Here is a 14754-nt window from a genome sequence, read left to right on the forward strand (position 1 = left end):
TTCTCATGGACAGTTCATACCAAACTCTTGGGCCTGAAGATTTATGGGGGATCTTCAAAGCCCAAAGTCTCAGGGTTAAATTTGGGGATAAAACCAGAGGGTTTTGACTTAGGACAACAGCAGAACTGCCCTGGCTCAGCTGCTCTAATATCCTTTATCTTCTTGAATTTCCTGCTGCTTCTACTTTATTGTACTGTCAGACACATTTTTGACAAATTTTGGCCTGAAAGAAAGCCCAGTGAATAGAATCCTGTGCAACTGTACTTAGTTTCAAACACTCAGATAACTGTATTAAACAGGGATAGAAAATTATTTTAACACACAGAAATTATTTATGATGGGCAAAAAAACCAAACTTGTGTCACCTTAAGATAAAGATTTGGTTTCAAACTGATTCTCCCTCAAATAAAATAAAACAGAGGGACTAAGATGGAAAGAATTCTGTATTCATAAACAACATGTGGATCAAAGTAGGATTTCAAGGCTATTCCTTACAGGATGATGACTCTGTTTAACAGTAAAATAGGTCTGCATGTTGTCCTTGCTTTTGAAGTGTAAATAGGAGATAAACCTAAAATGCAGATCTGGAATTTCAAGTTATTTTTAGCAAACTAGTTAGAATTGGTACATCAGCTCCTTGCAGCAGAAAACAAAGAGATAATTACAGTAGAAAAACCCCAAACACAAACAACCCCCCCAAGCCCCAACCAAACAAAACCTTCAATTCACATTGACAGTTCTTGGGTGGTTTGTCAAAAACTGGCCTGTTCCTGCACCCTGTTCCACACACAGGACACTTCTGGGCCCCAAAATTATTTCAGGAAAAGTGCATAAATCTGATACAGAACCAGAAACCTCTCCAAAATCATGAATAGACCTTTCCTCAGACTCATGAATTCTTTTTAAAGCAGTGGCCTAACACCACTGAGATGCTTTTCACACTCTTTGCAGGTTCCCATGACTAAAATTGGGGAGTTCACTGCTTCAACTTTGGGATGAGCAACCCAGAGACTGAGGACAGGGCTGAATTAATTCCCTTTGGTATTTATGAGCACCAACTCAAGCTCTTGTTTGCTGTGTCTGCTCAGGTTATGATTGCACTGATGTAATGGCAGGTGGAAAGAATGAATCAAGTACAAACTTCTACTGGATAATCAGACAGAGAAAATTAGAGATAAGGTTCAAGATAAGGCACTCAGCAATAGGACAAGGGGGCACGATGGGCTCAAGCTCTGCCAGGGGAAATTGAAGTTGGAGAGCAGGAAAAAATTCTTTGCAGAGAGAGTGCTCAGGCATTGGAATGGGCTGCCCAGAGAGGGGGTGGATTCCCCATCCCTGGAGGTTTTGAAACTGAGCTTGGCCGTGGCACTGAGTGCCATGATCTGGTAAAGGGACTGGAGTTGGATCAAGGGTTGGACTTGATGATCTCAGAGGTCTTTTCCAACCCAATCCATTCTGTGATTCTGTGGATGTGGCACTGAGTGAGAATCCACCACATGTTGATCCAACCCCACTGTGATCACCAGCCCAGGGCACTCTGTGCCCTGGGCTGGTGATCACAGTGGGGTTGGATCAAGGGTTAGACTTGCTGATCTCAGAGGTCTTTTCCAACCCAATCCATTCTATGATTCTATTTCCTGTGTTGTGAAAGCTCCTACTGAAAGAAACCATTAAAATGTTGGCATATTTTTTTTAATTGCACCTGAAAACCAATGAAGGCACAGACAATTTTTCCAACTCAGAGCTTCTCTCCACAAACCCTTCCTTCAGAGAGCTTGCCTACAAATTCAAGTCAGTAGGAGTCACATTAACTTTAGTTTGGCAGATGTTTTTTGCAACCCCCAAAGCTGCTCAATCAGCACTTTCATCAGTGAATTCTGCACTTGAGCAGATGAGGAATATGAGGGAAGTTCTTTGAAAGTCTGGGAGATACAGTGATCATTATTTTTGAAGATCTTTTCTGAGTTCTGATAGTCACTTTTTGGCCAGTATTATAACTCCAGGAAATCTGGAACAGGGAACAGCAGAGCCAAAATAAAACTCCCACAGAATTTATGTTCATTTATTAGTAGCATCCTCATAAAACTCTGTGCAGAAGACACTTGATGGGGATTTTAACATAAAGCAAACACCAGAGGAAAGCAGCTGAAGTCAAATAATTCTCCTATAGGCTTCTGTCACCTTTTCTCTTCCTTCTTAAGTGCCAGGCCAGAAGAAGACACGTTACATAAAGAGAGGATTCAAAAGTGGGTCAGACCCAACCCCCAAAGCTGATCATTGCCCAGGACTGAAACACTGATCAGCAACTAGAAACTAATGCTGGCAGGTGACAAATGTACAAAAAGGGAGATCAGACAAGCCAGCAGTGTGACAGGGGAGATTAAAACCACCCAGGAACTGCTTCAGTGACCAACAGAGAGCAGCAGGGAGAGCCTGAGAATGCAGGTAAAAAGAGAATAATGAATATCTTTACAAAGCAACAGCAGAAATTATCTTCTAATCCCATGGCAAGCAATCACTGATTTGGAAAGGAAGGGCAATGCAAGATGGAAACAACATTTAAAATCCTTGTGGCCACCTAGTCATTAAGAGCACAGTCATGGCAACACTTGGGAAGCAACACCACTTCCATGGTAACTGGGAAAATATGGCCAGTGGTGCAAAGAAAGCAGGATAATTTAATGATGTTTCTCCCCTGGGTCAGCTCAGTTTCACTACAGACTGAAGAATAATTTTTTGTGCCATCCATATCAAATGCTAATGACAAAATGACTGTCATTTTCCCCAATTATTTTTCCATGTACAGCCAGAATGTAACCAAACGTGGTTAGAAAAACAGCAGCTCCAGAATGTCTGCTGTCCCTGTATTCTTGTCTCAATTATAAGTTATTTGTTATGCACAATCCATTTCCCTTATTAGCATGACCTGAAGGTTTACCTGGAAGGCCATGCCAAGCATCCAAAGCAGTGCCTGCTGTGCTGTGACAGAGTCAATTTGGCAGCAGCACCAGGGAAATCCCAGGGAAATGACAGGGCTGGGCAATGTCTTTGTGCCACACCAGTGAAGTGCCCAGGGAGACCTCCTGACTTGGCCAAAAGCTTTTCCTTCAGCATCACCTCAGCCATTCTTTAAAGACTGCTCAGCCCTCAGGTAGGAATTGAAATACATTTTCAAAACTGCATGTTGGGTACAAATTTCTGCCAACCCCCTGAAATGGGATGTTTTGCAGCTTGAAGGAACTTCACAGCTTGGAAACAAAGTGAACAAAATGGGTCAGAATGGGCTCTAAGTAACTTGGCTTGAAAGGTACTCTCAGGAATTTCCTTTGTGTTGAGAGTTTCTTCTCACTTCAGTCTCCTTTGCTTTTTTAATGCATCCCAGCCAGTTTTTGCATAGTACAAATATTCTGAATTAAAGAAAAAATTAAAATCACATTCTGTCTTTAGTGCCAAATCAAGTCTGGAAATAAGACTCAAAGATGAAAGCAAATTCTTAAAGATGAATGTAATGACTGCACGTGGTTATATTGAGATGTCACACACCAATAAACTCCCACAGCCTTCACTTCTGAAGGGAGTTGGAATTGATATTGTGAAATTGCCTCTCCATTCTTCCACTGGCTTTTGCTGTTCACCTGCTGGCACTAATTCACCCTTATTGGACCATTTGTGTGTCATTTATATCACATTTGTGCATCATTTGTATATCATTTAGTGTTCATTTCTATATATCTAAGAGTGGTGCAGGGATGACACTTCAGTAAACACATTTTCATGGATATTTCTAGGGACTATTCACAAATCAAGAGATCAAAATTGGAAAATTACATTAAATGAGTGTGGATAACCAACCTCTTTTTAAAAAAAATGTAATGCCCCTTCTGCCCTTTCCACTAGCTCTGTATTTTTTTCATAATCTCACCATAAAACTTTAAAAGCAAAATTCAGTTTGGGCTTTGCTCTTCTTTTGCCCTCTTCCATAATCTTTCTGCATTTGAAACCCTTGCACCAAATCTGTTCTAGTTCAACACCTCCCATGTGCTCTTGATTTTCCAGATATTCTTGTTGAGAAGAATCTTTAGGGAGTGAGGCCTCTTTTCCAGAATCCACAACTTCTTTGCTTTTAGGGAAGCTTTTCCTGAAGCTGAGAACAAACCTGGAATTGCAGGTGCCTCTGCAGTTCCTCTTGTGTGATTAACTTGATTAACTCCCCCCTGCCCAGCCCAAAGTGCAGCAACACAGAGCAGGTTGCATTGAATCAGCACAAGAGGCCTTTTCAAAGAGATCATTATGCAGCAGATGCAAAATGCACCAGCAGGGTTATTTTGGGATGCTGCTGTTTAAAACCATGAAAGTGACTGTTCAAAGTAATGTTAAAGATGAGAAAACTGCATATATTTTATTTTCTGAGTATCTTGTATGATAGGGCGTGCTGGCCAAAGTTAAGCAGAAAGGGGGAGCACAGGAAGCTCCTCAATTGCATTTACAACACCTGATGAAAATTATGAGTACTGAATTTTCAGTCTTCTCTGTAGTGACACAGAACAGTTTTTATTGGGAATCTCTTCATTTCTTTGTCTTGTTTCACTAATTTCACATGTGTTTCACAGAGGGGAAAATATTCCTCATTGTCTTAATACCCACAATGTTTTACTAAAATTTAAATGCTTGAAAACATACAAAAACTATTTTATAGCAGGCCACATGGCAAAGAACCTTGGGGGTTTCTCCATGAAGGCCAAAGTTGTATCTGGGAAAGGAACAGTTTCTTTTACTGACTTTCTGAGAACATCAGACTACTGAGCTGTTTTGGGGTTTTTTGTGTTGAGCTTTTCTCTCCACTGGAGATTTTCTTTTGTTCAGAAGCCTCCTAGTCAAGGAGCAGGAGCATCCCAGCAGTTGATGGCAGGAAAAATGAGATGCTCTGCAGTGGGAGTGGGAATGGGGGATCTCACAGAGGGTTTTCTCTCTGCATTTTAGATAAAAACCTAAATAAATGGCTGCAGTCAAAAGCTAACAGGCATCCACTGGGTAGCACAGCCACGATGTGCAACTGCCTGTCTTGCTGGGAGGATTATCTGCTGCAGTCACTGCATAATTAAGTGTTTAGGTTCGTGGTAGGCAGATAATTCCACCACATGGATAACAACAGCACCACGCAGAGCTGGGGCAGAGTCAGCATCTTGGAGTGCTTGGTGCTGGGAGGATGCAAGGGCTGGCAGAGGGGGTTCCATGGCCTGGCAAAGGGGGTTCCAGGGGCTGGCCAAGGGGGTTCCAGGGGCTGGCAAAGGGGGTTCCCTGGGCTGGCAAAGCTGCTTCAATGGGCTGGCAAAGGGGGTTCCAGGGGCTGGCAAAGGGGGTTCCAGGGGCTGGCAAAGGGGGTTCCCTGGGCTGGCAAAGCTGCTTCAATGGGCTGGCAAAGGGGGTTCCAGGGGCTGGCAAAGGGAGTTCCAGGGGCTGGCAAAGGGGGTTCCAGGGGCTGGCAAAGGGGGTTCCAGGGGTTGGCAAAGGGGGTTCCAGGGGCTGGCAAAGGGGGTTCCAGGGGCTGGCAAAGGGAGTTCCAAGGGCTGGCAAAGGGGGTTCCAGGGGCTAGATAAGGGGGTTCCAGGGGCTGGATAAGGGGGTTCCATGGGTTGGCAAAAGGGGTTCCCTTGGCTGGCAAAGCTGCTTCCATGGGCTGGCAAAGGGGGTTCCTTGGGTTGGCAAAGGAGGTTCCAGGGGCTGGCAAAGGGTGACAGCAAGGCCTTCACTGACCCACACACATCACACACAGCTGGAGGTGGAACTCCCCAATAGTCCACAGTGAAAGAGCTGTCCCTTCTCTTTGCATTATTCCAGGTGCCCAGCACTGACCTCAGACCATTTGTCCTGACTGAGAAAGGCACTGAGGAAACAGAATAACCTGGAAGGGCTGGAGTGGAAATACTAATTTTATAACACTGAGGAAACAGAATAACCTGGATTTAATGGCAAGGACATACAAATTTAAGGACACTGAGGCACTGTGTAAGAGGTACCCCATCAAGGAAACCAATAAATAAATTAATTTCCCTCTGCAAGAGACCTTATATTAACAGGGAAGCTGCATTTCAGCAAGCACATCTTTAGTTTGGTGGAAAACCAAACTGTCCAAGGACACGTCCTATTGCTAAACTTTCACTGTGTCCTATTGCCAAACACAGTTAAAGCAATAACTAAACAGTAAAAACTGCCTGAACTTGTTAAAATACTTCACTTACCTTTTTGTGCATAAAGGAATATTTTCATTAGATATTTACACTTGTTGCTTAAAGTATTTTTTCACACATTAAAGTTACAAAGTTCTGCAATACTCCCTAAGCCTGTGTGTAAACACCTCCCACCCACCTGAACATTCAAGCCCTTAAAAAACAACTGCATTTCTATCAAGGATGTTTAAATCAGTTGAAAGTTGCAGAGGAAAATGAGATCAAAGAGAAGTTACTTGTGTGCAGCAAATCAGTCTTGTAAATTCTGCCTCCTTTGTGCAAAATAAACCATAACACAGAAAGGAATTGTAACTTCATCTTAGAAAAAATAAGGGTAAAACTTACCTAAACTACTCATTTGGGGGTTGTGTTGGGGTTAGTTGTTTTTTTGTGGTTTCTTTTTTGTAAAATATGACAAGCTTTCATTTCCACCAACAGATAAACAGAAGACTGAGAAACAGTTCTAATATTTTAATCACTTTGAGGTTCTTCCAACTTGAAATCACAGAATCACAGAATGGTGTGAGTTGGGAGGGACTTTAAATCTCACCTTGTGCCACCCCCTGCCATGGGCAGGGTCACCTTCCACTAGACCAGGTTGCTCCAAGCCCTGTCCAGCCTGGTCTTTAACCTGTCCAGGGGGGTTTCTGTTCAAATGTGGTGTTCAGAAAGAGAGGCCACAGGGAGATTGTGCTGAGTTAATGCTGCTCCAACATGTGACCAACATGAGAACCAGGTCTTGAGGGTGTCACACAGCAGCTCATCAGCAAGTAGTGACTGTTTTTAGTAGGTGTAATGAAAGAAAATTGACAACAATTCCAGCTCTTTTGCCAAATACCTGAAGTGCTAAACCTTTCAAGTTCAACTTAAGGAGCACTGGGGAAGGCTTGACTGACAGATGTCTGAGAACACTCAGATACACAGGGAATGAAGACATATTTTAGAGAAAGCCCAACTACTGGTGTTAGAAAATACCCTACAGTGTTATCTCACAGTTTTTCAGCAAACAGGAACTGACCTAGAAATGTTCTGGTGAAACACTCTTTCCTTTTGTTTAAAATGCCTAAATAGAACGTGGGCAAGGCTCAAAGACCAATTTAAATGGACACACAACCAAGCAAGGTGCTCATTAAGCCACTCCAGACTGGACAGAGACCAAACTGATACCAGGTACTGATTATGGTAAGATCCAATGCTCTCAGACTCTGTGCAAGCAAAGCCCAGATGGACACAGGGAAGGGATTTGAATACTTTATCTGCTCACACCACTGAGTTCTTTTACTCAGCAAATCTGCATTTCATGTTGACAAAAAGATACATGAATTCCCTGGGAATTCTAAATTAAAATTATGAACAGCTGGAAGTTAAAAAGTTAAAAAAGTTAAACATGGCATTACCTAAACCAACAGAACATTTCCCCACAAATGCCATGTTCCTAAGAATTACTGCTTTTAATAAGTTAATAGCCAATATCTAACTGTCATGAGTGGAATAAAGTGCATATACAAGCAGAAGCAACTAGTAAGAAGTGTGCAGTAAGCAACCTTAATTAGAACAAAAGTTAATTAAATCTACCATGGAGGATCACAAAAATAGCTCTGTTTTATATCCTCATGACCTCAATGATGATATTACTGTTTCCCACAGTGTTCTGCCCCAGCTAGTATGCCACAAAAAACTGTTCTTGCCAGTTTGCTGTTAATGGAAGAGGGAAAAAAAAAAGACAAATTAACAAAACAAGGTATTTCCTTGCCCTCTTTCCTTCTCTGTTGCTTGTTGAATACTGGCTGTCCAGTGGGACTGGTACAGAGCCTGTGCCCCATTCCAGTGGGCTGTGGGAACCAGAGCATGCTCAAAAGCAAACAGCAGGTTTTTAGATTTAAAGTAATTAGAGTGAAGTCATTCCATCCTGATACAGGCAGAGCTTGACTAAGTAAGGTGTGTTAGGTTGAGCTTTCTGTCCTTCTTTGCCCCTGAGCTTTGCCAGACACCTACATTTTAGTTGAAATATCCCTGCTATCAGTCATGCACTGTCTTTAGTTACATATAACAGGAGTTAGAGTGGCCTCCTCAACAAACAGGACCAAACCTGCAGTGCTGCTGCTGTTCTGCCCTTTCCTCTGCCTCTCTATAAATATTCTTGTGGTACATCTTCTGCAGTATCTTCTCCAGCAAAACTCCTCCAATTCCCACTTTCCTTGCAAGCTCCATGTCCTAGTTCAGCAGGTGGGACCAGTTTATCATGGGGTGGGTGTGATCAAAGCTGTGGATTCCACATCCTTGATTCATTTCCTGGGAAGTGTTAACAATGGGCCACTTGCAGCAGCTGCCCAGGGCACACCTGAGCCCTCAGGCTGGGAGCTGGCTGGGAAAGAAACCTGGGAGAGGAGCTGGGAGAACTGCCCTGCAGGGAGTCCTTGGCACCTTCACACCCACCTGAGGGCTCAGCTCTGCTTATGGGCCAGCAACGATTCCAAAATCCCCCCTGACTCCCAGAGTCAGATCCCCCAGTGTGGAACTCCCTGCCCTGGGGGAGGCACTGGGGGCTCCCACCCAAACCTGAGGGGAGAGAATCTTGGGGTTTAAAGACCTCAGGGAACCACTCGTTAGACCTGGAGAAGGATCAGAACCTCGAGAGGAGGAGGCCACCACTCTTGACCAGACTGTCACCATCATCTGCACCAGCAGGTTTTTTCACTCCCTTTTGCTTTGGACTTGGGGGAACCACGTGGGTCTGAGCACAGGAGTTAACAAGCACCATTGTGTTCCTGCCCCAGGGTGCTGGGTTGTACTTCTGGGTTTTGTGGGTTGAGACCAATTTCTCTTTGTGCCATTGCATTTATTGTGATTTTGTTATTAGACTGTGGCTCTGACTTGTGATCTCTTTTGTGTTTGGTTTGTTTTCTCCTGCTGATTTACATTTAAACCAGCACACTCCACAACACCCCAGAGGGTGCAGGGGAGACTCTCAGGCTTTGCTGAATGCCTGAAGGGCACAAGTGCCAGCACATCCTGCCCCTGGCCAGGGGGCACAGAGATGTGCCTCACAGCCCTAAAGCAGCTTTTTGCAAACTCTGGCAAAACACACCCTCCAGTGTTCAAAAAGGTCTCATGGAGCCTCCTGCCCACACCAGGGGAATTAAGAATGCAAAATCTGTGCTGTGCTGACACTTTCTGTGTTTGGTTTCTTGGTTGTTTTTTTTTTTTAATTCTCTTTTCTTCTCTCATTGTTATTATAAGAGTCCCAAGCCTGATCCCTTGTGACCTTTTCTCTGCTACTTCTCTGCTTCAAAGTAAGGAATGTTAACAAGGCAGATCTAGAAATCTAAATTAGTCTTCAATTTATTTCAGAGTTCCCTCAAAAAACACCTGAACAAAATAAAAACCTAACCAAAATTCCTATAAAGCCTGGTAAAAATCCTCCCTCCCAATTGCTGATATAACATAAAATTAAGACATGAAAACAAGATCAATAACTCATTTCCTTATGCATTTTTGAGAACAGCCACATAATCAAGGAGTATAAACAGTGCCAAGTCATTTTAGGTAAGCAACGTGTTTACAGAAGAACTGTTAGAGAGGACCTAAATGCTTTTTTTAATTCTGATTTTTTTCTTTACTCAGGATAAGGCTCAGAACAACAAAACCTGCCTGGACCAACCTGTCCCACATGGCTGAGAGTCACTGGGGGCATTATGGACACATCACAGCCCCACAAAGGGATTTTTGTTGCCAGTACCTGAGGCAATAAAGGTACCACCAGGTGAAGCCCCAACCCCCAAGGCCTATTCTTTGAACAAGGAGCGCACTTCCTGCCCCCACAGAATAAAATAGTCCTATACTTGTGGCTAATGCAGATGGGAACAGCATTTGCTGGGTAAGAGAAACAGTTTTGCACAAGAAAGGTTTGATGTGCTTACATGTGCCAGGAAGTTTAGTACTAAACTGACACTTTCTGAGAGCAATTCTGGTTAAATTAAAAATGATCACAAATTTCAGCAGCAGCAACATAATAATGAATGACCTCATCACTGTCTATAACTACCTGAAGGGAAGTTCTGGCCAGGTGGGGGCTGGTCTCTTCTCCCAGGCACTCAGCAATAGGACAAGGGGGCACGGGCTTAAGCTCTGCCAGGGGAAATTTAAGTTGGATATCAGAAAAAAATGTTTTACAGAGAGAGTAATCAGGCATTGGAATGGGCTGCCCAGAGAGGGGGTGGATTCACCATCCCTAGAGATCTTTAAATGCAGATTGGACGTGGCGCTGGGTGCCATGATCTAGTAAATGAACTAGAGTTGGACCAAGGGTTGGACTCGATGATCTTGGAGGTCTTTTCCAACCCAATCGATTCTATGATTCTATGATTCTATGATTCTAATGTGCTCTGAGTTATATTTTACCTTATAGGCCAAAGGCTGGCTCATACAGAAGATAAAGGGGGATGAAACTCCTATCATTTACAAAATGGACACATCCAGCAGCAGATCTGCACCTGCCCAGCTCAGAGGAGGGGTCAGTGCTCCCTCTGCCTGATCATCAGTGTGGGGCAAAGGGAGGTTTGGGCCCCACAAAGGGAGGTTTGGGAACCTGAGGACAGCCAGGAGGTTTTCAACTGTATTAAGGATCCTCTGTCCTCTCTTTTTTACCATTATAAACCAGGGAGAGTAAAATTATGCACCTGTGGATTTCTAAGTTAATTGAAACCTTTGAGACTTAATTCTTAGACTTGAGACTTCTAGAAAATCCAATGCTACCACTGTTTCTACAAAACTAAAATAATGATGGTTCAGGTGGATTTCAACAAATGTTTTTATCAAAAAAAAAGAAAAAAAAAAGAAAAAAATTGACTTCATAATCCAAGCCAGCAGCTCAACTCCAAGTGGTTTTTTGAGAACAAGAAGCAGGAATAAGTACAGCTGTAAAATTAACATCCAAATAAATAAAAAAATTAACTGAAGTGATTACCTCCCCCACCCCCCAACATTCAAATTCCTTTCAGTGAGAATTTTGGCCATTATTTCCATTAAGTTTGAAGAGGAGGAAATCCAGCAAACATAAAAAAAATTCCCAGAGGTAAGTTGGTCACAGGCTGCTTTTTTTCTTAGAAGGATCTGCCTATGTAGAAAACTTCCATGTGTTCAAATTTTGAGGAAGTTTTCCTCAGCTGCAACTTCCCCAAATAAAGGAATTGAACCAACTTTGTTTAGAGCCATGTGTTTTGCTTTGCAGTGTCAGTCCCAAATTCCCTTTTTTGCTTTTTCATAGTCCTGTGGCTGAACAGAGACCACATGAGGATTTCATTGTCCCACCATCATTTAGGATGACACAAAACCCAATTAGAGCTGAGGGTAAAGGTGCAAAATCTGCTCAGTTTATGTCCACAAGACACTCCTTCAGTGGATTTCATAGTATCAGAGTCCTTGCAGATTGTTCATTAAGATCAAGCAGTCATGGAGCAACCAACTCCTGCTTGGGTGCCACCTTGTTCTGCAGGGGCAACACCTGAGTCTTCAGGAATCCATCCTGATGACACCCAAATTATCTGGAGTGTTGGAAGAGGTTTTCTCAAAGGCTTGAGCAGCAGCAAACACTGTGGATTCATCCTCCTCCTGCAAACAGTGTGTGGCACCCAGAGATCTGGCCTTTAGGATCAGATCTTTTAGCAACCCATAATGGCTCAGCTGTTTGATCATTTTTGCATCCCAATGAATTTGCTGACATGTCAGTGAGGACATTCTCATCCTGTGCAGTTGTACACGGAAGACTCCACTGGCCCTTGGCAGTTTGACTTTGCTGACTGTCAACATTCAGACCAGCTGTAATAGTTTAACACGGGCTGCTCCCTGGTAACCAGATGTAAGCAGGGAGGGGCTTGTCTCCCAGGTATTCCTCACCCATTCTTTCCCCTCCCACGGGATAAGAAGCAGAGAACAAGCAGTTTAGCTCTCTTGGGGTTTCTGGTGAAAGTGAAGGGCTGCTCCCTGCTACTGCTCAGTCCCTTATCAAAGCCATGCAGAAGATCAGGGAAATAGCATGAGAGAGACTCCCCACGTGAGAGGGAAAAACTAGTTTTCTTCTAAGAGTGGTGGTGGGATTGTGTTGTACTGGTTTATTTGGTGGGTGGGTGGGGGTGTTCTTTTGGACCCATTGCTTTTTTGTTCTGTCTCTTCTTGTCACCCCTGTTTTCCCCTTCCCTTTTCCCCTCCCCTTTCCCTTTTCCCTATTGTGGGTGCAAATTGTATACATATAATTGTAGGTATCTAGAGAATATACATGTGTGTGTGTATATATATATATACACACACACTGACTTGGCTGGACTTCTTTCAAGTTTTTTTTCCTTTCCTTTTCCCTGCTTTGGGGAGCAGGGGGAGAAGGAGGGGGAAGGGGGGGGGGGTGTGGCTCAAGCTGAAGGCCAGAACAAAACCAAGACACCAGCTCTGAACTTCCACTTCACTGTTAAACACAACTCCCTTTCCATTGTAAGTGAACTTAAGGCACAGGAAACACACTCTCTAATGGACTGTCAGTACATCACATCAGTTGGACTTGTGGCATTCCCAAACTGGAATGGTAGAACACTCCTGGACTGCACTGCAGAGCTTTTGGTAAGCCATGAAGTGAGTCTGTGCACAAGGCCAGGGAAGAGGAGCCCTGAGCCCCAGTCCCACCTCACCTGTTCTGCACCATGCTCATTGCCATCCAGTCCGACGGGTACACGTTCTTCCCAATGAGATCCTTGAACATGATGAAGGTTTCCATCAGGAAGTCCTAGAAGAACAGAGGGCAGTCAGCCTGTGGCTGTGGAACACACAGCTTGGAGTGTTTGTGCTGTGACTAATGGAGGGGGATGGAGGGCTCTGCTTTGCTCCCAGTGAAGTCAAAAAAAGAATTCCTGGGGAATATCAGTAAGGCCAAGACTGGAAGTGCAGTCCTGTACAACAGCAGCCTCAGATTCCAAATGAAAGCTAAAAGCCATTACTTTGAAGCAATTATCTTTGAATCTTAAGAAAATATATTCAGTTAAACTGAACAAAAATTTGACGGTACTTTAGAGTAAAATGTTTTTGTTTTGGTGGGGGTTTTTTGTTTGTTTTTACTTTTTTATTATTTAAGAAAAGAGCATCACTATGCATAAAGAATAAATAGATTTGAAAAACACTAGATTTTTTTTTTACTTGGTCCATTAAGTCCACATTTCTCATTCCAGTTATGGCTCCACTGTGACTTTAAGAAAGAAAGGAAAGTGGTCAGCTCTTGACAGAAGCAAATTGGGCCTCCCTGGACAAATTCCATGATTGCACTGAAGGTGCAACCTTAACCTTTTTCATAACCATGAGTTCCTTCAGAGTTTTATCAGGGGTGTAAAAAGACAGACATAGGAAAATGGAAACCTCCTAGAACAGAGTGCCCATGGCACAAACCAGAATGTACCCCAAGGATCATGAAATTCTGCCATAAACAGCTGCAAGAACAGGGAATTCACTGTATTTATCTTACAGTGTTACCTGGAGCAGGAGGAGGCTCAGCAATGAAAGTAAGAAGTGGAAATGGATCATCACATGGGAAATAAGGGGGAAGGAGGGAGGGTTCAACTAGTTAAAGGTTGATTTTATTGGGGTTTTTGCTGGTTTGGCTTTTTCCCCCCCTCCTCAAAAAGGTTTAACACAAAAATCCCATTATTTACTCTCGGTCATTTCATCACCACCTCAGTGTCAACAACAGAGACATTTGTGTCTTTCCTAATTTCTGATTGCAATATTTTCTAACAGCACCATTAGAAGAGGGAGGCAACACAATGGCACAGAGGCAGAAAACGTGCAGAAAGAACATTCTAGGAAGAATTAGACAAGACATTAAAAAAAAAAAACCAAACCAACAAAACAACAAACCAAAACCCCAGCAAACCTACTGCTTTCTCACAGAAAATCAAATACTTAAAATTATCAACTCCAAGACTGCTTAGTACTCACCACTAGTTCTGAGCTTGTCTGAAAAGTTTCAATGTACACTGAATAATGCTGGTCACTCATCTGGTTCAGGATGGCTGTCATGCACGCCACAAAGTGACTCTGAAAGCAAACCAGACACAGATCAACACATGGATTACTTAAGGTGCTGGACTGCACTCTTTCTGAAAATGGAATACTGGAAATGCCTGAAATCCCTTCATGTATGCAAAAATAATATTCAGGCTCTTGCAAGATGAAAAAACCACACCAAGAACTCAAAAAGGATCATTCAAAAGCTGTCCCAGGCAGGCTCTGGAGAAAAAGCTGCATCAGTTATGAAACCCCACATGGAAACACACACTGTGACAAGAAAACTTTTCTATATAATAAAATACATCCCAATATCACCTTAAGACTGCTAACTAGCTTATGGTGTTGCCTAGGACTCTTCCCTTGGGAATTCATAGGAAGAAAAAACATTAGCATCAAAATTTTCTAATCATTCTAGAAACACGGGCAATTGACAGGAAGAAATAGTGCAAGAAATGCTATTTTTTACATTCTGCAGGTGTTT

The 14754-nt window shown here is 43.0% G+C and overlaps 1 protein-coding gene across 2 annotated transcripts in view; it reads right to left on the bottom strand.

Moving 5' to 3' along the window:
- The window catches only part of DOCK2 (dedicator of cytokinesis 2), a 184486-nt gene that overhangs the window by 54058 nt on the left and 115674 nt on the right, over nucleotides 1-14754 (bottom strand). For both annotated transcript variants that reach the window (XM_071569841.1, XM_071569840.1), the window contains 2 exons: nucleotides 14202-14300; nucleotides 12905-12999 (listed from right to left, as the gene is read on the bottom strand). In XM_071569841.1, coding sequence (XP_071425942.1) covers nucleotides 12905-12999; nucleotides 14202-14300 — 194 coding nt within the window. The remainder of the gene's footprint in view (nucleotides 1-12904; nucleotides 13000-14201; nucleotides 14301-14754) is intronic.

This window comes from Pithys albifrons, chromosome 15 (genome assembly GCF_047495875.1).
Source record: "Pithys albifrons albifrons isolate INPA30051 chromosome 15, PitAlb_v1, whole genome shotgun sequence".
Classification (NCBI taxonomy): domain Eukaryota; kingdom Metazoa; phylum Chordata; class Aves; order Passeriformes; family Thamnophilidae; genus Pithys; species Pithys albifrons.